Source organism: Pectinophora gossypiella, chromosome 11, assembly GCF_024362695.1.
Source record: "Pectinophora gossypiella chromosome 11, ilPecGoss1.1, whole genome shotgun sequence".
In the NCBI taxonomy this organism is placed as follows: domain Eukaryota; kingdom Metazoa; phylum Arthropoda; class Insecta; order Lepidoptera; family Gelechiidae; genus Pectinophora; species Pectinophora gossypiella.
Genome location: NC_065414.1, coordinates 14,361,534 through 14,386,677, shown reverse-complemented (window position 1 = coordinate 14,386,677; position 25,144 = coordinate 14,361,534). Strand labels below are relative to the sequence as shown.

At 40.9% G+C, this 25,144-nt stretch overlaps 2 protein-coding genes across 3 annotated transcripts; one reads left to right on the top strand and one right to left on the bottom strand.

The window, feature by feature from the left end:
• Positions 1 to 1,962: 1,962 nt before the first annotated feature.
• On the top strand, positions 1,963 to 4,471 carry LOC126370853 (conserved oligomeric Golgi complex subunit 5). Its single transcript, XM_050015958.1, has one exon. The coding sequence runs from the start codon at positions 2,050 to 2,052 to the stop codon at positions 4,285 to 4,287; it is 2,238 nt and encodes a 745-aa protein (XP_049871915.1). The 5' UTR covers positions 1,963 to 2,049; the 3' UTR covers positions 4,288 to 4,471.
• A 2,177-nt stretch (positions 4,472 to 6,648) lies between these two features.
• On the bottom strand, positions 6,649 to 24,951 carry LOC126370846 (lon protease homolog, mitochondrial). 2 transcript variants are annotated; one of them, XM_050015927.1, is made up of 14 exons: positions 24,435 to 24,951; positions 22,417 to 22,678; positions 20,013 to 20,304; positions 19,141 to 19,270; positions 18,287 to 18,427; positions 17,590 to 17,753; positions 15,547 to 15,776; positions 14,368 to 14,560; positions 13,035 to 13,222; positions 12,409 to 12,584; positions 11,472 to 11,637; positions 10,480 to 10,666; positions 9,171 to 9,360; positions 6,649 to 8,422 (listed from the first exon to the last, which is right to left on the bottom strand). In XM_050015927.1, the coding sequence occupies exons 1-14, from the start codon at positions 24,846 to 24,848 to the stop codon at positions 8,270 to 8,272; spliced, it is 2,886 nt and encodes a 961-aa protein (XP_049871884.1). In that variant the 5' UTR covers positions 24,849 to 24,951; the 3' UTR covers positions 6,649 to 8,269. The 2 variants fall into 2 exon arrangements, with proteins under 2 accessions (XP_049871884.1, XP_049871885.1); XM_050015928.1 differs by having other exon boundaries at positions 20,013 to 20,250.
• Positions 24,952 to 25,144: the final 193 nt, after the last annotated feature.

Sequence of the window (25,144 nt, the reverse complement as noted above, 5' to 3'; positions counted from 1 at the left end):
AAAAGCAACCTGTGACACACATAACACGCCACAAAATGAATGTCGCACTTATTATTAGACATTTCTTTATTAAAAATTCATAAAATTAAATAAGAAAAATAACGTTTTTTGTCACGTTTAGGTCTGTCTTTATTTAGTAATCTGAATTTCATAATTTATCTTTGACCTAGGAAACTACCCAGTTCCTTCTGGGGTAAAAGTGTTTACTTAGTTTTCCAAAGCTTTGCTTTTATAGGTACATTAATAAAATCACATTCAAATATTATGTCAAGAGTCTGACATTTCTTTATTGTATTGACTTGATGCTATTAGTGCACAATTTCGTTGGAAATGTAGGTATTTTATGGATAATTCTGTAACAGTGTAGCACAAGAACGCGTGCTAATTGAGATAAATAAATTGGAACATACAATGCCTCTCTTATTTTTCGATTTCTTTACGTTTGCAGGGCATGCGGCATTATACAACTCTTCTCTTTGCTCTTCTGACTATGGTAATGTTAAAAAGCGGTCAAGTGCGACTCGGACTCGCCCATGAAGGGTTCCGTAACAGCAAGTAACATAATATAAAAGTAAATTACGGTTTACGATTTATGATGTATTAAAAAAAACTACATACTAGATCTGGTTCAAACCAATTTTCGTTGGTAATTTGCATGCTAATCTACATATATATTCTCCTCTTATTTTAGAAGTTACAGGGGGGGGGACACATTTTACCACTTTGGAAGTATCTCTCGCGCAAACTATTCAGTTTAGAAAAAAAAATATATTAGAAACCTCAATACCATTTTGGAAGACCTATCCATAGATACCCCACACGTATGGGTTTGAGAAAAAATTTTTTTGAGTTTCAGTTCTATGTATGGGGACCCCCCTAAATTTTTTTTTTCTATCATTGCGTAAAAATCTTAATGCGGTTCACAGAATACACATATTTATCAAGTTTCAACAGTATAGCTATTATAGTTTCGGAGAAAAGTGGCTGTGACATACGGACGGACGGACAGACATGACGAATCTATAAGGGTTCCGTTTTTTGCCATTAGGCTACGGATCCCTAACAATACGTCGCCTAGCGTTGTTGGTTACTATTTCGGACATTTACCTGCAAATATTTTATTATTGTGGAAATGCTAAAGCAGTTTTGAAAGTTTGTCTCAAAGACTACGTTTGTCCGAATTTAGCACGGAGAGCCTTTAATCATAATATAGAGAGCGCTGAAAAATTCTTAAATACGGCCAAGATTGTGCCTCGCACATAGCCTATATATTTAGTTACTAATCGCGGACACGGAAGCCAGAGAAAAAGCGGGTCGCTAGCATAGAGCAAGCGCCCACGGAAATCTAAGGTCGCTAATGCTTTAACATATCTTCAGAGATAACATAATCGTAAGCAAGACTGAGTAAATAAAACTGTCATGTTTTGTGTAAGTATTTACCATCTGGTACACCTCTGACTGTGTTCCATTGCTGCTCATTTGAGAAAATGAAAATACTATTCTGGTAACCCCATTCAGATGTCAATGTCAGATTGGGCTTTTCGGCGGGAAACGGGAACGGGACAGTTGCTTTCTTCATTGAGTAATCTAAATAATTAATACGAAGTGGTGTTTTGTGGTTAATGATCGCATTAAGTTAGTCGGAAGACATTCGCGAGTGTTATATATTGGAGTATTCAATAAACAAAGTGTATCTGCCTATTTTCGCTTCGTGCCGGGAAGCCACTTCATAACTCAAAAGTTTATGCGGACTTTTGAGTTAATTCGTTTGGGGTTCTGAGTAGGAGTCTACTCCGAGGGTGGGGGCTTAGGTTTCATCATCATCACCTTTCATCATTTCATAATCATCAAGAAAAAAAATACGTAAGAATGGCTGTATGGGCATAGTTCCCTTTGCCTTACCCTTCGGGGAAAAACAAAACAAAAAAAAAATCAATGTCAGATTGACAGTGACATGTGACATAATAAACGTATGTGTCGATTTGGCGATTTGTTGTGAATACTTTAAACAGCCGAAAATAGTGGAAAATATCAAGAAATAAGTGCAGTATGGACGCAAAGGACGTCTGTGTCGAAATAGAAAATGACGAATTCTACAGTAAGTTCCTTGTGGACTCCGTTAAGCCGCTTGTCGGTGAGAATTTATCAGTTACTGACCAAGTGAACAAGCTAGCTCAGGGCATCGATAAACTGAGCAAAAGCCTCGAGAAACAGGTGCTGGCTAAACATAACGACCTTCTCACACAAGCCAGTCATATTTCCGATTTGGTAACTACTCTGGAATCAGTACAGTCTCAGGTTCAAAGTTTACTTCGCGGAGCTGCAAAATTACAAGAACGTGTTCACACGCCTTATTTTGCTTTAGAAAACCAGACACTCATGCTCGAAAGGGTGCAAACCACCTGCAATTTACTCCGGCACACTTCTAAAATATTAGCATTATGGAATAAGTTAGCTGGTATAAAAGAAAACCCAGCAAAGGAAGCTATCATATTGTTCGAGCTTAATGAGCTAATAAGCGATTACGACTTCGAAGGAATAACGTTACTAGACGAAGTATTAAAAGAAGTAGAGTACAGGAGGAAGGAGCTATTAAACAACTCAACCACATTACTACAAACAAGTTTACAAAATGGTAACAAGGCACAACTTCTTCAGTGCTTCAAAGTATTCCACAACTTACAATGCACTGAAGAACAGATTAAAAATTCTGTTGATAGCATACTCAGTGACCTGAAGAAAGAAATTGCTAATGCTTTAAATGTACAAATGGTTTCTATTGAAGTAAAGAAATCAAGTTCTGGTCGCATTGCTCCTGGCAAAGCAAATATAATGAATGCCCAGGACTTCAAGGTCAAACTCTGGGATAACATTGACAAATTGTTCAAAAATGATATTTATAATGCATGCACAAAAGTTATCATGTTGCAAAATGTAATTAATGAATTACATGCCATTGGCAACTTCAGAAATATAGCTAAAAATTTCTGGAATGATCTGTCCTTAATATTTAGCAGTGAACTAGAAAAAAGCCCAACTAATGTGAATCAATCTATAGAGATAGACTTCCCCAAACTCCTCAAATGTTTCAATGATTTGCTGTCCAAACTCAAATGTAAAGATTTAGAGATGAACAGAGTATGTTTGACTAAATGGGAGAACTCTTTCTTGTCAAAATCTTTGGGGAAGCTTCTGGAGCCTGTTAGAAGCATGTGGCATCTCAGTCAGGTTCCCAATATGGACCAAATTGACATTGCTATCAGGGTCATAGCAGAGGCTCTGAGCATCTCACTTGGAGATAAACAGCTGAGCATCAGTCTGGCCAACAGTGTTGCCAAGAGCATCAAACAAATGAATGTTGAAGCTGAACAGAGGCTGTCATTAGACAGTGATGTTGCGCAGATCATTGAGCCACCAACAAGCACACAACAAAAAAATGCAGACTTATGCAATTGTTTGTATTACTTTTCATCACAAATTAAGAGAGTTCTAACTAACATGAACACAATACTTCCCCAAGAAAGCATTCAGATTGTCCAAAATAGCTTGAAAGATATCTCAAGCATGCCTGTTCTGCAATTATTTGCAGAATCCATTAAAAATTCACTTTATATCATCCTAATGACAATGCATGATGAACCAGATTTGATAAAAGCTGATGAGCCTACAGGAAAGTCCTTGTCCTGCTCACCTTACATGAAGGAGCTTCAGCAGTTTGTATCCCGCTGTAAAGACATATACCTGTCAATGTTCACTGAAAAACCTGCTCTCAATCACTGCTGCACCAACATAGCTAAGGCATGCACCGAGAGATTCATTTACCACATTTGCAATGTGAGGCCGTTAAGTAAATATGGAAGAGTGAAACTCCAAGTAGATTGCAAGCATTTGGAAACTGCTCTGTATCCTCTAGTTGCTGATATGACAGAGTTGGGTGACTGCCACAGGCAGCTGAAAGCTTTGCAGCTGTTGTTGGATAAATCTCCTCAAGAAATTGCTAAGAGTCAATCAGAAGGTGCATCATTACCATACTCTTTAGTTATGATGTTCCTGTTTTCTTACGCCGGGCCTCAGCTGATGGCGCCGCATACATGCGCCGGATGGAATGTCCACAAATTAATGCAATGGCTGGACTCCCACAAGAATGAGAAGGAAAGGCTAGATTTTGTAGCAGGAGCGTTACAAAGATACCAGAATCACATAAGGCAAAATCAAATTGCGACTTACGATGAAGTTTACCCAGTATTGCTACAGTTACTTGAAGAAGGAAAGAATTTGAAGAAATAACATACTTATTTCTATTATTCATTGAGTCTGTTTATATATGATTATAAAAAATATTTATCTGAACCACCTATTTATAGGGTAGGTATATGTTATTTTTTGGGAAAGTTCATTATTCAGATATGTAATTAGGTCAACAGATATCATTCACAATATAATTCATATAAATTATTATTTAAGTGTAATAAAACTTCAAATGTACAAAAATAAGTTTTATTAATTACAAAATAAAACCATAACAAACACTTGTCAGCTTACAGAACACAAGAGTAAGTAATCTTCTTTAAAAAATCATCAAATTCACTCTAAAAAAAATACACGTTTCTCAGTACGACGCAGGAATATCATTTTTTGAGATCTGGACACCATGACACACCTGGGGAAGATTAAAACGAACATAAGTATAAAAATAACTAATAATAGTAAGCTAATAATACTAATAATAGCTGGAGAATTGGCAAGCTGAAGTGGCAGTGGGCAGGACACAGCGAGGAGAACCGAGGTCGCGGGAAGCTGCTGTATGCGGGCAGCACAGGACCGATCGTCGTGGAGATCCTTGAGGGAGGCCTATGCCCAGCAGTGGGCCAATCAAATCAAGCCAATGTTAATAAAATTAAAAAAAAAGTGCCTACCTCGCTCGGTTTAGAGTCCTCAGTATCAGTTGCATTTTCCGGTGTCACCCGAAAAAACTAATGAAAAAATAGGAAAAAAAACTTTAAAACAACTATTAATTCTAGCAGCCCATAATAATATGCTACTTGACAACCTAGTCAAATGAGATATTTTCTTTAGTTTGTATGAAAATACTGTCCTGGGACGTCATCAATAGATGCGTTCAAACGACGTACTCATTGTTACATAATTCATAAATAAAATTCGAATATAAGTCGAAAAGTATAATGAGATTGATTTTGATCATCTTAGACTGGCTTCTATTTCAAGTTTAACATTTTATAATTTATCTTTGACCATGTCAAATACAAATGACAAGAGATATCATAAATCATGCTACAACAATCTCAGATAACTGATGTAAAAGTATCTCCGTTCTAAATACTAAAAATACAGGTAAAGATATAGTTTAAAACAAACTACAAATATAAAAATACAATCGTTTATTTATGTTTAAATAACAACAACATACTCTGCATAAGATACATTTATACAACCAACAATTTATACACTAATCTACTTTCATTTACTTACATACATGTACTTATATGAAGAACTATTTATACTTATTTAATAAATACATACAGTATAGTCTTTTCAAAACAAATGCCTAACGTGGAAGCTGCAATTTTTTACCCCTTTTTTACTTATAAGTTTGTTATTATAAAGTGGCTATATAAAATGGGCCTTGGGTAGTTCTATTTGTGATTATTTAGGACTAACGGTCGCTGTATCTTTGCGAATTACAGCCTATGTGTTATTTTAAAGCCGCGGTTCCGTTTGGCAAAATTTGGAGCGCGACATGTTTCCCAACATGCTGAAAGTTAGCGCGGAACTTTTGTTTAGCAACGTTGTCTATCTACACATTAATGAAAATTTGAATGGAAATTTGATATGATGTTGTTGTCTTTTTTTGTGTGTGGCGTCCTTTTATAATAAACTTTTTCTATTCTACATCTACTACACGTCTGTCGTCAACAACAGAAATAAATTCATTATAATCCGTTAAATGTATACATATTATTAACACAGTTAATTTGATTTGATTGTTTAGATTTAAGCTTATTATTTTTAATATTTTAGTGTTTTTTGGGGTTCGGCTGAAAATCAGCGTTGTGGCACTCCCTCAATGTCGGAGTGTCACAACATCTTGCTGAGCTGACGTCCCTTTTTAGAGATAAGGTTTAAATTCATTATATTGTTCATTATTCTATTCTGTGTACCACCTACTTATTTCAAAAATGTTTTTCTTTCTTTCTTTCTTTCATAACGCCAGAGGAAATAGTGTTGTTGCGCATCACGTCTCTACCCGACAACAATTGATGCTCAAGTAACGATTATCTGTAAACAAACAACAAGCAGCGCGACATGCTGTTCTTCAGCTGGCAACGTCGCGCGCTGTTGTGCAACGTTGCCGTACATGTTGAGCGTTACGTTGCGCGTTAATTTGTCGCTGACGTCGCAAACAGACGTATCTGCAATTTTCTACTAAAATAATTTGTGTCTAGCATAAGATGCAAATCAGATCCGCCAAAAATTTGAGATACGTCAGTTTGCAACGTCAGCGACGAATTGTTGCCTAGTGGACACGAGGATTTAATTTTGATGAAATTTACAGATACAGCTTGTATCACTGGGAAACTACTTTCGAATTGTTCTGAATGAGGTTCTTTTTAAACAATTGTGGTACTATATATGCGTGAATACCTTTTTTACACGGCTTTTTAAAAACGTATGTACATATTTATATTATGTCGCTTTAATTAATTACTTTTGTAAATGGCAGTGTGTGTATTTTTGTGTTGGAAAGGAATAAATTTTAATAACAAGCGTTTACTACTATTACACTAAATTCGACGTCTACTTTGGAACCTACGTAAGTATCATGAGACTATAGACTACTAAAACCATGACAACGCATCTGCGAGAACACTCTAGTACAATGCCATGTGTTTGAAAACTCCGCGCGTCGGGCCGCATTCGTTGTTATTTTTATTTATTATTATTGAATACAACGAAAAATTAACAAAACAATTAAAATAACACCGCTAAACCTCTCACGGGTTTGTCTCGGCGCTATAATCCGCTTGCAATAACTAGAAAAGTACTAGCCATAGTCATAGTCGCATCATTATTTCATTTCTTACAGGGTCCGCTTACCTAACCTCTGAAGATTTGACAGCTCCAGCTTTTTACAGAAGCGACTGCCTGTCTGACCTTCAAATCCGCGGAGGGAAAACCACCCCCCTTATAGGTTAGGTCACATACCTCCGAAACGCATTTCTCGAGATTGTGGGTTTCCTCACGATGTTTTCCTTCACCGCAATCGTTTATAAATCGAAACGTTAATTCAAAAACGAATTCTAAAATTATTGGTATCCCTGCGTGGATTCGAACCTGCGACATGATAATCCGAGTCACGCGTTCTTCCAACTGCGCTACCACGGCTCTACTAGCCATAGTCTCTAATACTTACAAAGGGAAATACTCTACTTAACTGGATAAAATCATGGTACAGAAACACAGGTTTCAACCTTTGGTTTAAAACAACAGGCCATAGATTGACTACTACCGTAGATTGAACATCAACGCTCAAAAAGTGGGACGCAAAGTTACTGTTAATATAGCGACGTTACAGTACTTTACCTCAGTGCGCGATTAGACCTTGTCCAGATGACGCGATTTACGCGCGTTGTCATACCACAGAGTACTTAACACCGTACGGATACAGGCGCACATCTCCAAGCATGGAAGAATCTATAAAGTAATCAAATTACTCTGTGGTATGAAAACGCGAGTAAATCACGCCTTCTGAACAAGGTCTTAGGCGCCCAACTGGCAACACGGGGAAGAGCGTGGTAAAAACTTGCAAAAATAGAAACTCAAAGCAAAAATAAGAAGGATGGAACATCATATTTCTAATAAGTAATGACATTGTGCATGTTATCATAGTATAAACATTTCAGTTTAAAATACATTAAAACAAGTACTCCCGGTCAATCCGAGTAGCAGTATAACCCGACCACATTGCGAAGTACCACGCGGTAATATAGTTAATAAGACGACGCGTACTTTCTTAATTTGAGACGATTTTATTGAATGTATATACAATGTCTGCGGGGCTTATATCGAGGGCTTCGACCAATAACCGTTCGACGTCTATCCATGTAGATAGCGTTCGCTGCGTCTATTGGTCGAAGCTCGATATAATTCGGGTCGAGTGTGGCGCGGTTTGGGTTTTAGCTTAGGCATATGGGGCTTAGGCATTGCCTGTTTTCCTGTACCACGAGCTACTCTACTAGTGAGGTGAAGTTTAAACCTCCCGTCCGAAGGCGACTTTGAACACGTCCTCGTATTCGTTGACGAAGAACACGTCGATGCCCTCGCGGATGAACGCCGGCAGGTCGTCGAAGTCGCGCCGGTTCTCCTCCGGGAGAATCACGCAACCCACTCCGACGCGCTTCGCCTGGAAGATTTAACAATAAATTTAAAAAATCACCCAGCAGTCGGAATCGCGCACCAAGGCTTCCGAAGAATGCAATCCCGACTCGAGATCGCGAATTAGAAATCCCCCGGGATTGGAAATATCAATCCCGCGAGACGCCAAAATTTTCGGGATCACGTCCAGTTCATAAAAATGATAACTGCTTGTTTGTGATGATCGTGAGGTTAAGTAGTAATATTTTTTGAAAGTAAACAAAAACCTTCAATATCACTAACTAAATAATTAAGTTTTTTTTCAAAATCAGCATAATCAAAACAAAAAGTGCAACTCAAGAAGATTCGCCCAATCCCGTCAATCTCGAATGGGATCTCGTCATATTATGCGGGGTCAGGATACGGTTACGGTTTAAGAAATTTATTTCTCAAAAGAATACAATTCCTAACCTAACCTAACCTAACTAGAGACGGCCTCCGTGGTCCAGTGGTTGAGCGTTGGGCTCACGATCCGGACGTCTCCGGTTCGAATCCCGGCGAGGACACATCACAAAAATCACTTTGTGATCCCTAGTTTCGTAACCGGGACCAACAGCTTAACGTGCCTTCCGAGACACAGACAAGCTGGCCGAACCAAGGGCCATAAAGTGATTTTTGCGATATTATGTCCACACCGGGATCCAAACCCAACGGATCAGCTCATGAGCGTAGAATAGGCACTCATTCCACGGAACATGCCTTGGCCAAACCAAGTGGAAAGACGCAAGTGTACTCACGGCAATGATCTTCTCCTTGATGCCGCCGACGGGCAGCACTCGGCCGGTGAGCGAGATCTCGCCCGTCATGGCGAGGTTGGTCCGCACGGGCGTCTGCAGCGCCAGCGACAGCAGCGCCGTGGTGATGGTGCAGCCCGCCGACGGGCCGTCCTTGGGGGTGGCGCCCTCCGGCACGTGCAGGTGGATGTGGCTGGGGGGACCACGTTTAATAACATAACCTTCTATCATGCTTCACCGGTCTGATGCCAGGGTTATTACTTAGCCGCCAAATGACCCTGTAGCAACTTTCGAAGCACACAATCGTATTATTTTGCGGACAATGAGGTGATTATCACCTGTATTTAATATATTGCACCTCTTTTTATTCTTCCGCATTTACTCTAATACTACCTCTGGGTTGGCTGGAAGAGATCTCTCTTAGAGATAAGTCCACCCTTGTAAACGTCCATTTCTTGTTTGTGATGTAACTAGTTGGTAAGTGCAATAAAGTATATTATAAAATAAACTGACCAAACTGAGAAGAGTCGCGCAAAATTGTTTTCTGTTAGAAGTTTGAGGGAAAACGTCGTGAGGGAAACCACATACCCGATTGCGTTTCGGAACTATGTGACCTAACCTTTATTGGGCTGGCCCTTCGAGGATTAGAAGCTCAGACAGGCAGTCGCTTCTCTAAAAAAAAACTAATAAATCTTCAGAGGGCTAAAAGGGCCGGCCACTTTGCAGCAATTGAGTCGCTTACTAGGTTCAAGATAAATTATGAAATTCTGATTACTAAATAGAGACAGATCTAAAACTAAAGAAAAACATTTTCTTTTTTCTATTTAACTTACTTATTTATGAATTTGAATCAAGAAACACGTAATAATAAGGCCGACATTTTTCTATGACGCCACAGTGTGCTTTTTCATACAAATTATGTAGTAATTTCGTGTTTTGACGTTTAGTATAACCCGGATGCTTTAAAGGCGAGAGTGAACAGGCACCTTCTGACCTCGTCAACGCCTTCGGGCAAGTCTGGGCCCAAGTGCAAACCCATCAAAAGTAAAAAAAAGGAAAAAGTAACCGATTTGACTAGTTGGAAACTAACCTATTCATTTAAGAAGGCTATTTAACATTGATTGTTAGATGAATTGCTTCAATGTAGCGTTCTAACCTCCCAGGGTTAGCGGCCCGCATGAGAACGGGATAACCCTAGGGAGATGATGACAGCACTACACCTTTACAGCTTCATATAGGTGTATAAATAAATGGTAAAAAGACTAACGGGAAAGACGCTTTGGAGATGAGGATGGAAAGATGGCAAGCGTACCTGGTGTTGAGGAAGCAGTTGTCCGGGTAGTGGTGGTGCAGGTAGTTGCGCGCCACGGTCAGCGCGATCCTGGCGGACTCCTTCATGACGTCGCCCAGGTGGCCCGTCAGCTCCAGCGAGCCGAACGGAGACTTCTCGTCCTGAGCGTGGTTCCGCAGCGCTGTTTCTATGAATAACGTGCTGCCGCCTGGAAGGAAATACTCACTGTAGTCCTGTCTTCTATCGTGTGGGTTGTGAGCTGGATTATCAACCTCATCAACCATCAGGGTTATTATATACATAGTCCTCCTTGTCGTATCTGACAACGGCGACCTCACTCTCTTTTCTCGTGCGCTCGAATGTGACTGACAAAACCAAACTTTTTTCTGAAAACCCGGTCACATTGGAGGCAGAATAGCTGTCTATCCGAGTTGAAAGTTTAGCTGTAGATGGATTTGGGACGATCCTTGCGTGTTTGGCGTTTTTCGTCGAGCTCTTTCAGACGATTTTGCTCAAAGTTGGCCACCCCTGTTTTGACACAGTGACGCCACTCAGGTCTTAAAACAGCAAGGTCCTCCCAGCGTTCAGTGGAAATATCGCAGGCGGTCAGGTTACGTTTCCACACGTCCTTGTACCGCAGATATTGTCCCCCGCGTTTACCCTTCCCACTCGCTAGTTGAGCCGCCAAATACCCCTGAGATGGCTCATGTAACGGCTACGTACTTACATCAGTAAGTAGTAACCGGTGCCTTCCGAAGCTCGGATCATCTTACTTTCTTATGGAAAATGTAATAAATCGTTTTAATAAACAAGTATTGAAGAAATATAATCGTTTCCATCATGTCTCATCCTTCAATTTTTGTGGGGATCTATAATTGGCTTTGTGTTACTCGTTCAATTATTAGTCAGTAGGTGAATGTTGTTGATCTCCGAAATATTAATTAGGGTTTGACCCGGGTGACCGCATTCACAGTATGGCGCCTCCGTAACACTAATATAGATCAGGAACTCACCCATTGCGGTCCAGGCCAGCCCCATGACGACCCCGGGCGGCGTGGCGGTGTACATGCGGTCATGCTTGAATGTGGGCTTGCCAACCAGCTCCGCCAGGTTCTCCTCCGTCACCACCAGCGCCTCCGCTTGCTGCTTCACTATCTTGAACGCCACCTTACGCGCGATCTGGTGACCAGAGAATGTGGTGAGAATCGCGTATTTTGTAACCGACTGCGATCGAACAAGGGGGGTTATGAGTCCGCTATCATAGAATAAGGAATAATACTACGTATAGAACGGCAACTCTCCGCTCCCCACCAGCGGCTGAGCTAGGTTTACCTCACCCCCTTCGGTCTTACTTTAGTCTTCAATGGGCGGCAGACGTCACACACACAGATGCGCGTGTACGATAACGTCAATGTGTAATGTCTGTGTATAACGAGGTTTTTTGTATGAAGTTTCTGGAGTGAGCCGCTATGTAAGTGTGTATGTACTTATCAGAATGGAACAAATGAGGTGTCACTAGATGTGTATTTATTGTCCGCCGGTTGTAGGTTACGTAGCACTAAATTCAATATGGCGACCGCTAGAGGACATGAACTGATGAAATAAATAAAAAATATATAGGTTATGTTATGTAGTAGGTATATACGTCTCGTCTAGCCTGAAATGTCGCACTAGTACAGAGGGGTTAAAATTAAAAAGGCCACATCTCAGCAATTCATCAAAAAAAGGCAATATTGCAATATCTACAAATGTGAAAAAGCAAGTTGTAATTTGACATTTGCGCAATATCCACAATTGTCAAAAGCAAGTTGCAATATCTACAAATGTCGAAAAGCAAATTGCAATTTGACAATTGCGCAATATCCACAAATGTCAAAAAGCAATATTGCTTTATGAGATGAATTGTCCTTGTCCTTGAGATGAATATTGCCCTTGTAACCCGCCAGGTACCTTCTCGATGTGTTTCTGCAGGTTCCTGACGCCGCTCTCGCGGCAGTAGGACTTGATGAGCGCGTGCAGCGACTCGGCCGTGAGCTGCAGCTGCTTCTCGTTGAGGCCGCAGCTCTTGCGCGCCGCCGGCAGCAGGTACTCCTGGGCGATGGCCAGCTTCTCCTCTGCCACATAACCTGGTGTACGAAAAATTATAATTAGCTTAGATTATGGTATTGATTCCTGTTTTCTTTTATCGTGTGAGTTATGACGTGGATTTCTAACCTCATCAGGTCAGGGTTATTATTGAGCCGCCTAAGGCCCCTGGCATGGCATGGAATACTGTAAGATCCAGATCCTAAACAAACCAGGGCTCACAAAGTGATTTTTGTGATATGTCCCCACCGGAATTCGAACCCGGGATCTTCGGATCGTGAACCTGTATGGGCGTGATGCTGTATCATAAAATTCTGCTCCGGATCCGTCTGCTCTGGGAACGCTGAAAATATACATTTGTATAATTTGTTTCCTGTATCTAAAGTTTGCCTGGAAGAAATTGCTGCATGAGCAATAAGGCCGCATGTTATACATTTCTTATATTTTTATATACCTTGTAATTTAAGAAATTATGAACATAATCCGCTCACCAGACATATCGATAAGCTCCATCCTGTCCCTCAGCGGCTCTGGTATTTGGTCGACGACGTTGGCGGTGCAGATGAACAGCACCTTGGAGAGGTCCACCGGCACGTCCAGGTAGTGGTCCAGGAAGTTGGCGTTCTGCTCCGGGTCGAGTAACTCCAGCAGGGCCGATGATGGGTCACCGTGCATGCCTCTGAGGGGAGGAATTGTGAAGGTGGTTGCAGGGTAGGTGGCACCCGGTCCAATAACTGAGCGCATACGCTCAATATTCTTGAGCCTAATAGCACACCCCGGACAGTTCATACGATCAACCTCAAATGGATGGAATAGATGGATTTCTTTTTATTTTGGTGCAATAAAGTATATTTGCATTTTTTTTTGTAACCTCGATTTACACAGACACTACATATTGACACTATCTACACGCGTAAATGTATGTGTGACTTCTGAGTGCTGCCAATTACAATGACTAATTTAACCGTCATTACTTAACTAAGTAGGCAGTATTACTTACGAAAGATGCTTTTATAATAATCGGTTAATATTTATTCACCACACAAATCACAAATAAGATATTTTGAACAATAAGGGTTTACAATATAAATAAATGAGCTTTACACTTGACTTAAAAAAATACTGAACTAATTAATTGCATTCACATTATTTTTACTTTAAGCACTTAGCCTAGGTTCCATTTTATTGCAAATTATTAGCATGTCTTGATAAACAAACACCATGAAAAATAAATATTTATAGGCGCTGCATAGGCGAGCCACCGCGGACAATTACTGTGAGATCAAATATTTGAATCAGTTGTGAGACTGTCCTTTGTTTGGTAAGGACTTTTCAGGCTTGAATCACCTGATTGTCCGAAAAAGTAAGATGATTCCGTGCTTCGGAGGGCACGTTAAGCCGTTGGTCCCGGCTATTAGCCGTAAAAGCACCTCCACCAACCCGCATTGGAGCAGCGTGGTGGAGTATGCTCCATACCCCCTCCGGTTGATTGAGGGGTGGCCTGTGCCCAGCAGTGGGACGTATATAGACGAAAGAACGTCGGCGTCCAATTTTAAATTTCGAACATATATCGAACTAAACTGATAAAAAATAATAACAACGGTCCGCACGCTGCATTCACGATTCAAGTCTTAAACTATGTTCTAGGGGTATGTATGCCCGTACGATTGAAGACTAACGTAAAACCGAGGGGGGGGAGGAGTATGAAGTAAACCTAGCTCAGACGCTGGTGGGGGGCGCAGAGTAGCCGTTCTATACGTAGTATTATTCCTTATTCTATGCTACGGAAAACAGGCGTGATGTTATATAGATGTTAGTACTCACTTGCCAATCTTGTCGACCTCGTCGATGAGCACTAGGGGATTTTCCGTGCCAGTCTTCTTAAGGCACTGCACTAGTTTCCCTGGCATGGCGCCGACGTAGGTGCGACGGTGACCTTTGATTTCGGCCACATCTGTCATCCCGCCCACGGAGAACCGGTAGTACTTGCGGTTCAAAGCGCGCGCGATCGAACGCGCTGGAAGAGGAAAAGAAGAGGTGAAATGCGCGCGCGGTAGATACCAACACAAACAGACCACACAGTACACATTCATAATAATTCGTATTTGTTTATCATCATCATCATCAGCCCATTAACGTCCCCACTGCTGGGTCATTTTCTTATCCGCCGAAAAGGATAGGGACGGATGATTGACAGCTCTTAATTTTAGGAAGAATGAGTAAATGAATGAATAACCCGGGCGAATCAAAAAGTTATCTCGCTGGTATGCAAACCGATTGACGTGTGCTGTGTGACACAATGTAAAATTTTTAGACGGTTGTTTTAGATTTCTAGTTAAAATTGACGTGTGTTCCATAAATTTTATGCCTGTCGATTACCCGTCCATTTCTTTTTCAGCGGATAAGAGAATGACAGGTATAATTTCAAATAAAATTAGATGGCGTCTGCAGGAATTAGAACCTATGTATACCTAAATTCTATTTAAGTAATTTGGTAATACATGGTGTTAGTGACATAGTAACGAAAACTTTGAGGGATGATTCAGACCATGATTCTGATCTGATATCAAGTGGAATTTTCCGTCGCAAAAGTATGGAAATGAAAATGATTTTAAAAAAATACATGAATTTTCCGACAGGAAATTCCATTTGATATCAACTCAGAATCATGGTTTGAACCATCCCCCTCTGTATTCGTTACGGTGTCACTAACACCCATACCTACTTGTATGGCTACCTGTATGTACTTGTACTGGGCGTAAGTGACATCGTAACGAATACTGAGGGGGATGATTCAGCTCATTAATTCTGAGTTAATATCAAGTGCAATTTTCTATCGAAAAAGTATAGAATTGAAAATAATTAAAAAAAAACAAAACATTAATTTTGCGACGGAAATTTCCACTTGATATTGACTCAGAATCATGGTCTGAATCATCCCCCTCAGTATTCGTTACGATGTCATTAACACCCTGTATAGTTTTCAGTTGTGCGTTCACTTACCTATACTAGTCTTGCCAACACCCGGCGGTCCATGGAAGCAGAGAATCTTGCCCTGGGTACTGCCCTTGAGCTGCGAGACGGCTATGAACTCGAGGATCCTTTTCTTGATGTCCTCCATGCCGTAGTGGTCTTCATCCAGGATTACCTGAGCGTCGTCCAGCTTGAGGTTCTCTTGAGACGTCACTCCCCACGGTAGAGAGGTCAACCAGTCCAGGTAGCAGCGGGTTACGCTGCGCAGTAAGGATAAAATTTGTGTCCAAGCGAAATAGGTCTCCCATAATACCAGCGCCGCGGCCCGTGCTAAGCACGTGTCACGGCATTATGCTGAGGGAGATCCTTTTTTTATTTTGGGCGCCTCCATTGTGTATTTAATGTCTGTATTATTTGTCTTTTTGTCTTTGTTTTTTTTTCTATTTTTTTTTATTTCTGTAATGTAAGTTTGTAAATGTGGCGTCCAATATGGAAATAAATATTTTCTTTCTTTCTTTCTTTCTTTCTTTCTTTCTTTCTTTCTTTCTTTCTTTCTTTCTTTCTTTCTTTCTTTCTTTCTTTCTTTCTTTCTTTCTTTCTTTCTTTCTTTCTTTCTTTCTTCTTTCTATATAGGCGTTCAAAAGGCCACACCGAAGCTATGTCAACGAATGTCAAAGCAGTATAGCTTTTTTCGATGAATTGGGCCGTGTACAAAAGCGGTATATATAAAGCGAAAGTTGATGGTAGGGCTGGCAGAGGAAGACCGAGAAGGACTTACGATGACCAAATTGGAGATGTCCTTAGAAAAGGTTCAATACGATCTACTCTGAACCGGCGTGCGTGTATGAAGCGATTGATGAATGTGGAGGAAGCAAGAGAAGTGTGTCAGGATCGAAGCAAATGGACTTCCATAGGCTCTGCTTACCCCGGTGGGAAATAGGCGTGAGTTTATGTATGTATGTATGTGGGCCGTGTACTAGGTGCAAGGTAAATTATGAGATTCTGATTACTGAATAAAGACAGGTCTAAAACTAACAAGAAACATAAGCTTTTTTCTATTCAACTTATTCATTAATTATAATCAAGAAAAACGTAATAAATTCGACATTTTATCATGTTTTTCCATGACGTCACAGTGGGCGTTTTCATACAAATTTCATAGTAATTACGTGTTTTGACGCTTAGTAAAAAGTAACTGATTTGACTTGTTGGAAACTGTTCGGCTCTTGGTTTGTGTGGACTGTATGTGTAGATGGTGAGAGGTCGAGGGTTCTAAATCCAACTGCAGCAAAACACCAGATTGTTACTTTTCACTGTTTAATTAAATATTGTTAATAAAAATACACTTTTACACTTTCGCGGGAGGCGTCGGCCATTCGAGACTAAACCATTGCCATACCAAAAAATATTAATTAATTATCTTTATACTTGTGTTGCCAGCAACAGAAACTATCCTATAGCTGTTATGTGGCCTTTTTAGCCCCCAGGTTTTGCAGCCGATACCGAACATTCAGACTTGGTTTTAGCTTCGGCCAAAACCGAACCTATAGATGGTAACTTCATACAATCCAGTGACGTGTAACGCAACAAATACCGTCAGCTTCAAACAATAGATGTGCGATCACGAGCCGGAGGTTGTGAGGTGGAGTACCAACCTCATCAACCTTGGTGTCAGGGTTACTATTGAGCCGCCAAAGGCCCCTGACAGGGCTCATGTGACGACTACTTACTTACACCAGTAAGTAGTAACCGGGGCCAACGGCTTAACGTGCCTTCCGGAGCACGGATCATCTTACTTTCGGACAATCTGGTGATCAACCAAACTATAGCCTCCTAAGACCGAATGTTCTTTATAAATCCAAACCCCATTGTTTAACTATTGTGTCTGGAAATCTCGGTCTTAAGAGGTTAAGGATCACAAAGTAATTTTTGTTATATGTCCCCACCGGGAATTGAACCCGGGACCTCCGGATCGTGAGCCCAGCGCTCAACCACTGGACCACTGAGGTCGTTGACATCGGTTATGGACCAGGGTAGATGACATCGGTTAAGAGACTGCAATACAATACTCACTTAAATTCAGAACTATGGCTCTCCAAGAAGTTCAACTTGTTGAGCTCCTCATCAATGACCGTCTGTATCGCCTCAGGAACCTTCTTGTCCGACAGCCTTTCCCGGAACTTGTCTCCAATGGCGTCCTTGTCGTCCTTCTCTAGGCCTAGCTCTTTCTTTATCACCTATTAAGGAATATACAGGGTGTTAGTGACATCGTAACGAATACTAAGGGGGATGATTCAGACCATGATTCTGAGTTAATATCAAGTGGAATTTTCCGTCGCAAAATTCATGGTTTTATTTTTTTGTTTTTTTTTTAAATTATTTTCAATTCTATACTTTTGCGACGGAAAATTCCACTTAATATCAACTCAGAATCATTGCCTGAATCATCCCTCAAAGTTTTCGTTACGATGTCACTAACCTGTATATTGCTTAAATGCTTTGGACATGTAAAGAGAATGAATGAAAGTAGACTTTAATGGGTTTGCTCTTGGCCCCCGACTTGCCGGAAGGCATTGACGAAGCCTAAGATGGAGCGAGCTCGCCCAGAAGGTGCCTTAAACTCTCGGTCCTACTTTACTCATCAATCGTACGAGCGTCAGACGTCACACACACAGATGCGTGTACGATAACATCAATGTGTAGTGTCTGTGTAAAAGGTTTTTTTTTATATGCAGTGTCCGGGGTGTGGTAAGAGGACAAAACCACGAACCTTGAGCTGTTCCTGCAGTATATACTTCCTATGTTGCTGTTTCACCTTCTCCTCCACTTCCTTGCCGATCTTCTGCTGCAGTTTGGACAACTCGTACTCTTTCTTCAGCAGGGAGAGTGACATCATCAGTCTCTTTGGTATCTGGAACCAAAGAGGGCTACTGGAAATGTGTTCTACTCGGAAAAATGCAATTTATATTCTTCTCTTCTTCTTTATCGGATGTTCACTTGTAAAGAAAGGATTGAAACTCTATCTCAAGAATATCTTTATTCAGTTAGGAACTTAGTTATATATTTCTGTCGAACGTCTCATCCGCTTGAAACTATTGCAGCTTCTCACGACCTGTACAGCCGAGGAAAAGAAGCTGCAAGGCCAACTTCGGCACAGGGCCCTAGACGTTCGCTAATCTACGTTGATAGACGCAAATGGGTCTGGAGAATCTGGGTAAGATTGTCCACATAAAGCCATGGTTGCGAGAGATTCAAGAGCGAGGTATCGTGATCTCAGTGAACCAGCACAGATAACTATCAGAAAGTGAACAACGTCGAGAAAGTAGCGTCCTAGAATTACAACACATCATATGTGTCTTGTCATGTGTGTGTTGTGTGTTTCATTTTCGTGTGTTATACATTGTTTTAAGTTTACGCGGTTATTATCATAAAATCATGGCACTTGCAACAGTGTCGAAATATCGGGAGTCTCAATCCCCATTTAAACGCGGTAAGAACCCGTTATTATGTGCTTTAATTATTTCGTGTGTTATATCTGATTGTTGAAATTTAGTTCTGTGCAATAAAGTATATTTGATTTGATCTTTAAAAAAAACACTTTTAAAAAAACTGTAGAAGTCTTACATCCATCTCCTCGAGCACGGCTTGCAGCTCATTAGGCTCCGCCCCCGTCAACGCAGCCCCCAGGTCGCTCAGATACACCGGGTTGTCTACCACCCGCTGACCCTGCACCAACATGTGGTGGAGGGATTCTCTGCAGATAAACGTTATAAGGATAAGAGTTAATAATGGTGATTAGATTTGGATAGATTATTGGGCATGAGGTCCAAACAAACTGCAACCAAATCTGCTACGATGGCAAAGACCAGACAGACAAAGGGATGAAACTTATAACCTCTCCGCGTAGCGTCAGGGGTTAATAAAACAAGAACATGGAAAATCCAAGTGATAGGCAAGAACAAATTGGTATGAATTTTAGGGATAAGGTAGGTACCAAAACAATTCTTGGACGCCCAACCAATCTTCTAATATAAGTCCCTTTTAGAACCAGTGCCAGTTACCAATAGTTACCGAAAGGAAATATTTCAAGAAATATCTGCGAAATACGAAGGACTCCATCTGCTCAAATCTTTTTCAAAGGTATTTGTGAGGGGTTTGTTTTCTACAGTTTACCCTCCAAATGTAAGGAGCTATTCCATTCATTATCACCCCCCTAGCGTTATCCCGCTTTTCACAGAGTCCGCTTAACTAACCCGAAGATTTGACAGGTCCAGTTTTTCCTAGAAGCGACTGCCTGTCTGACCTACTAACCAGAAAACCAGCCCAATGACCGTTACATACCTATGTAACGGTCATTGGGCTGGTTTTCTGGTTTTCTGCTGGCCGAAACACATTTTTCGGGAATGTGGGTTTTCTCACAAAGTATTTAAAAAAAAGTAGAAACAAAAGAAAGTAGCTGAAATGGACTAATGTCATACTTATAATTAAAAAGTTACCTGTACAAAGGATTCATATTAATGATATCCCTGATAGTTTTGATGACTTCCTGCGTGAGAGCCTTCACTTCCTCCGTCTGCTTGAACTTGTCGTGCATCAGATTCTCCACTTTCACCATCAGCACGTGGTCTGTTGGGGGTTTCTTGGCGTCCTTTACATCTTCCTCGCTTTCCTCAACCTTCTCTGGCTTTTTCCTCGTGTTACGATACTTCCTCCGCCTCCTCTCAGCATCAGTCTCTTCATGGGTAGCGTCAAATTCAACGTTAAACAGTGGAAATTTCAACTTCATTTCTGAAATGAAAACGGATTTCATTTCAGAAGTGAAGTTGGAGTTTCTATTTGTTTAGAAAATTTGGAATTTTGATCGTAGGACGTATGCCGTAAGGGCTCTATAAGAATTAAATATTTATTGGCCTGTGAATTTAGTCCTTTTACCAAAGTAAGTATACGCCAAAAGGTAAAGAGGTCGACAGGTGCAAAGATGGTCAGAAGATCTGAATAAAATAGCGGGCCCACTATGGCTAAGAAAAGCAAGAAATAGAGATATATGGAAATCGCAAGAGGAGGCCTTTGTGTCGAAAGGACGCACTGCACAGGGGACTGTTTGCACTTAAGAATTATATTTAGTTATTTTATCATTGTAAATTTGTTCTGTGTTTAGTTAAATAAAAGGCATCATCATCATCACCAGCCCATTAACGTCCCCACTGCTGGGGCACGGGCCTTCTCTATGGATGGATAGGGAGAACGGGCCTTAAACCACCACGCGGGCCCAGTGCGGATTGGTGGTTATTAACGACTGCTAATGCAGCCGGGACCAACGGCTTAACGTGCCTTCCGAAGCACGGAGGAGCTCGAGATGAAAACTTTTTTTTGTGGTCACCCATCCTATGACCGGCCTTTGCGAAAGTTGCTTAACTTCAACAATCGCAGACCGAGCGCGTTTACCGCTGCGCCACCGAGCTCCTCAATAAAAGGCATTGAAATTGAACAAAGTAAGTATGGGCATTTAACCACCTCTGTGCCACGTCATAAGACCGACCTTTACCATATATTGTTGGTATGTGCCCGGAATTTAGACGTGTGAATAAGGGTTTTTCGCTTTAATGGAGTGATTTCCCTTGGCAACGGAGAAGTCAATTGCTGGTTGGCAGAGCCACTATCATGTAAGGCTTTTAGTTTATATTAGTACACGAAAGCGCCTATGAGGCTGGCACGATCACTCAGGGTGTTCAAAGCCTCGTTCACAATTGGAAAAAGAAAACAATAAAATAAATAAAATAATAAATAAATAAAATATCAATGGAGTGTAACTAAAAAAAAATATCTAATGATTACGGAATAATCTATAAACAAATAGGTCTACCAGTCCAAATATATCAAAAATACATAGGGCATTTGATGTTTCCTTAACCTCATAGTTATAAGGTTTAATTTTCCATACTGGCTCAGATTTATCGAGTCTGACTGAAATGTACATACATACATACACAAACTCACGCCTATTTCCCACCGGGGTAAGCAGAGACTATGGAATCCCATCTGCTTCGATCCTGATACACTTCTCTTGTTTCCTCCACATTCATCAATCGTTTCATACACTACTTTTTATACACAGTGATATAAGTCGACAACTAATAAATACGTATTGTATTAGAAATGTGTTTTGTCGTCAGTTGGTCCATCATAGACGGCGATATGGCTCACCACCAATCACGTTGGTCTAACAGAAAGCTCAGTAAGGTGTGGCTGAGTAGATCAGCTAAGTAGCTGATCAGCTCAGTAGCCCAATTGGGATATAATCGTGAACTACATAACTACATAAGTATGTTAGCGCATCAGCGAAATATTGAAAATCTAAATATCACCTGTAAAAAATACGTGCTGCTAGCAAACAAACAACAAGGTACGGTAGTGGGGACTTCCGGCCAAGTAGTTAATGCCATCTGCGGCAAATCTACAATAAGTCACGTCAAAAAAAAAAGAAGGTAGTGGGGACAACCCCTATAAGACGGCGAGCCGCACGAGTTGGACCTACCGCCTGGCTGGAGTCGTTCACCGGGCCTCCCTCAACAGGGTCTCACCTGGTGGGCTGACTCGCCGGCGGCACCACCGGACTGACATCGGGCATACGGACGGGAAAGGCTCGCTCGCCGTAGCCCACCCCAGTGCCCCGCCCGTCTTCGCGGGCGGCGAGAGCACCCACACAAAGGGGGCAAAGCCACACAAGTTGTACCATTCTTGTGTCGAGTTACAGAGAACATCCAATAAAAGTTATCTGTGACGGTGAGCTATCGTTTAACTAGCGCTATGCGTCCTCCACGAAAGTCCCTGTTACCTTGGGATCTGAGTACTATATTACTGCTCTAACATGTATGTACGAGAAAAAAACTCCATTCTTACCAGCAGGCCCAGTTTCTATCTCATCTTCGATAAACTGTCCGGTGATCTTTATCCGTCGATGGGCCATAACCACAAGCCGGAGTTTGTAATCCATGTCTTGCATCTCGTGGATCTGAGCAAACACGCCCACTTGGTGCAGATCGTCCAAGTTCGTCACTATGTCTGATTTGTCATCCTCTTTCTTACGTAAGAAGATGCCTACGTATGGTTGATTGAGCTTCACTTTACGACGAATTAAATCTATTAAAGCTGGATTTGAAATCTGGAAATTAAACAAATAGTTTTTTAATAATCAGTCTTAGTAAAAGTAACATAAAACATAAACTGCCTATATACGTCCCACTGCTGGGCACAGGCTTCCCCTCAATCAACCGGAGGGGGTATGGAGCATACTCCACCACGCTGCTCCACTGCGGGTTGTTGGAGGTGTTTTTTACGGCTAATAGCCGGGACCAACGGCTTAACGTGCCCTCCGAAGCACGGAATCATCTTACTTTTTCGGACAATCAGGTGATTCAAGCCTGAAAAGTCCTTACCAAACAAAGGACAGTCTCACAAAGTGATTTCGACAATGTCCCCATCGGGAATCGAACCCGGACCTCCAGATCGTGAGCCTAACGCTCTAACCACTAGACCACGGAGGCTGTTTACACTAAAAGTAACATACTTAAGTAAAATTTGTATTGAATGTTCTAGATAGATAGCACCAGCTTCGGCTTATTGACGATACATAGATCGAAAAAAATTCGTTTGGACAGAATGAGGACCATGTGGTGTAACGGTTAAAAGAAAATTTGGTCTTAAAGTCATATTATTTGATTCCTTTTCCAGTAAATTTAAAACACCCTAAAAAAATTATTTATTTTTCAAACTTGGCTTACATAGTCAGTTCAAAAAGCAACTTCAAAAATTAAATTTCAAATTATGTAACTAGCTGTAAAACTACTACCACATCGGAATCTGTAACGCTAAGGGAAAGACGTGGCCAGACAACCTCCTAGTACAGGGCCCTAGTCCTACTGTTTCATGTTTTCCTTTCTTTTTGTACCTTAATACTAACAAATTGTATGGTTTTATTTTTTAGGTTCAATCAGCACCACTGGACTATCCACAGATTATTTTAATTTAACCGAACAAATCACCAACCCACAGTGGAGCAGCGTGGTGGAGTATGCTCCATAACCCCTCCGGTTGATTGAGGGGAGGCCTGTGCCCAGCAGTGGGACGTATATAGGCAGTTTATGTAACCGTACAAAACTTTATTTTTATATTTTGTATTTTCTTCGGAACCTTGACATTGGCAGAATCATTGTTTCTAAATGATGCAGCCATAAAAAAGAAAACATTGAAATTGGTCTTACGATTTTAATCCTGGTAGAATAAATTCAGAATATTCAATAAACAAAAATGAGCCACAATACAAAACAATAAAACACAATAGGTATAAACAAATAAATATATATAGTATGTATGTATATGTATAGGTAAGTATGGTAGGTAAGCATATACAAACGGTGAACTGTATGTAAGTGTATGTCTGTATGAGGATTATTTTTCTTTACACACTTAAATTCTGGAGATAATCAGTTGATGAGAACTGCAGAGCTTGAAAGTGTTAATGCTCATAACCGGGGTTAGCAGAGATCCTGACACTCTTCTCTTGCCACCTCATCAATCTTTTCATACACATACACCGGTTAAGAGTAGATCATACTAAACCTTTTCTAAGGAAATCTCCCACTTGGTCAATGTATAATGTAGAATGCTACACCGACAAGACCATGGTGCTTAAATTAGTGATGATGATATTGTCGTTATAATATACACTTCAGCAGAAAAACAAGCAGAGACTTATAACTATAGCACTTATTGTTTTAGGCATAATTTATTACAATGGACCAAAGTACAGTTTCATATAGATAGATAAAGTTGATGGGCACAATCACTCGTAACACTATATCTATACATAACACAAACAACCAACACATACAATAATGAGATAAATGGTTTCTTCTTACCTCAATCAACTTGATGAACCTAGGAAACACAGGGTTCCTGTTTATTGCTATGACTGGCACCTGTGGCCACACCTCGGGCACCGCCACCGTCGCAGGCAGCTGGCTCGCGCTCGAGAACAGCGGCCCGTCCTTCGCGTCCCCATCCTCCTCCGGTGGGTCATCTTTACCCCCAGTAGTAAATAACCTCACACTACCCACTCGATTACAAGCCGGCAAAAACGGACTGAAACTGCAAATCCGAGCGTCCCTCACACCAAGAACACTCGAGCCTGAGTAAGACCCCCGTCCCCGAGCCGCCGGCTTCTGACTTTGTGATGCAATCCGCGTAACATTGCGAGCGAGTCGACCAGACGAACTCTTCAAGTTAGGATTCAAAAACACACTGTTTCTCAACAAAGCGCTGGCCGTGTGCATTTTCCTGCAATGGTGTGATGCCCTAAATGTTCCTTACATCAATATTCATTTAAAAAAATGTATTTTGTTATAGCCAAATAGGTTATATTTCCAGACTTTTCAACTTGACACTTCTAAACTAGAGGTGTCCAATAGGTACGTTAAGTAGAGTTTGACTAAACCGGTATTCTAAAAACATAAAGCGAAGATATCAATCCGCCGCATAGAACAACTCAGGCTTAGTTAAAGATGTTAAAGAGCCTAGTTATTAGAAGAGGAATACTAAACTAACGGTTATTTAGTAATGAGACAACGTA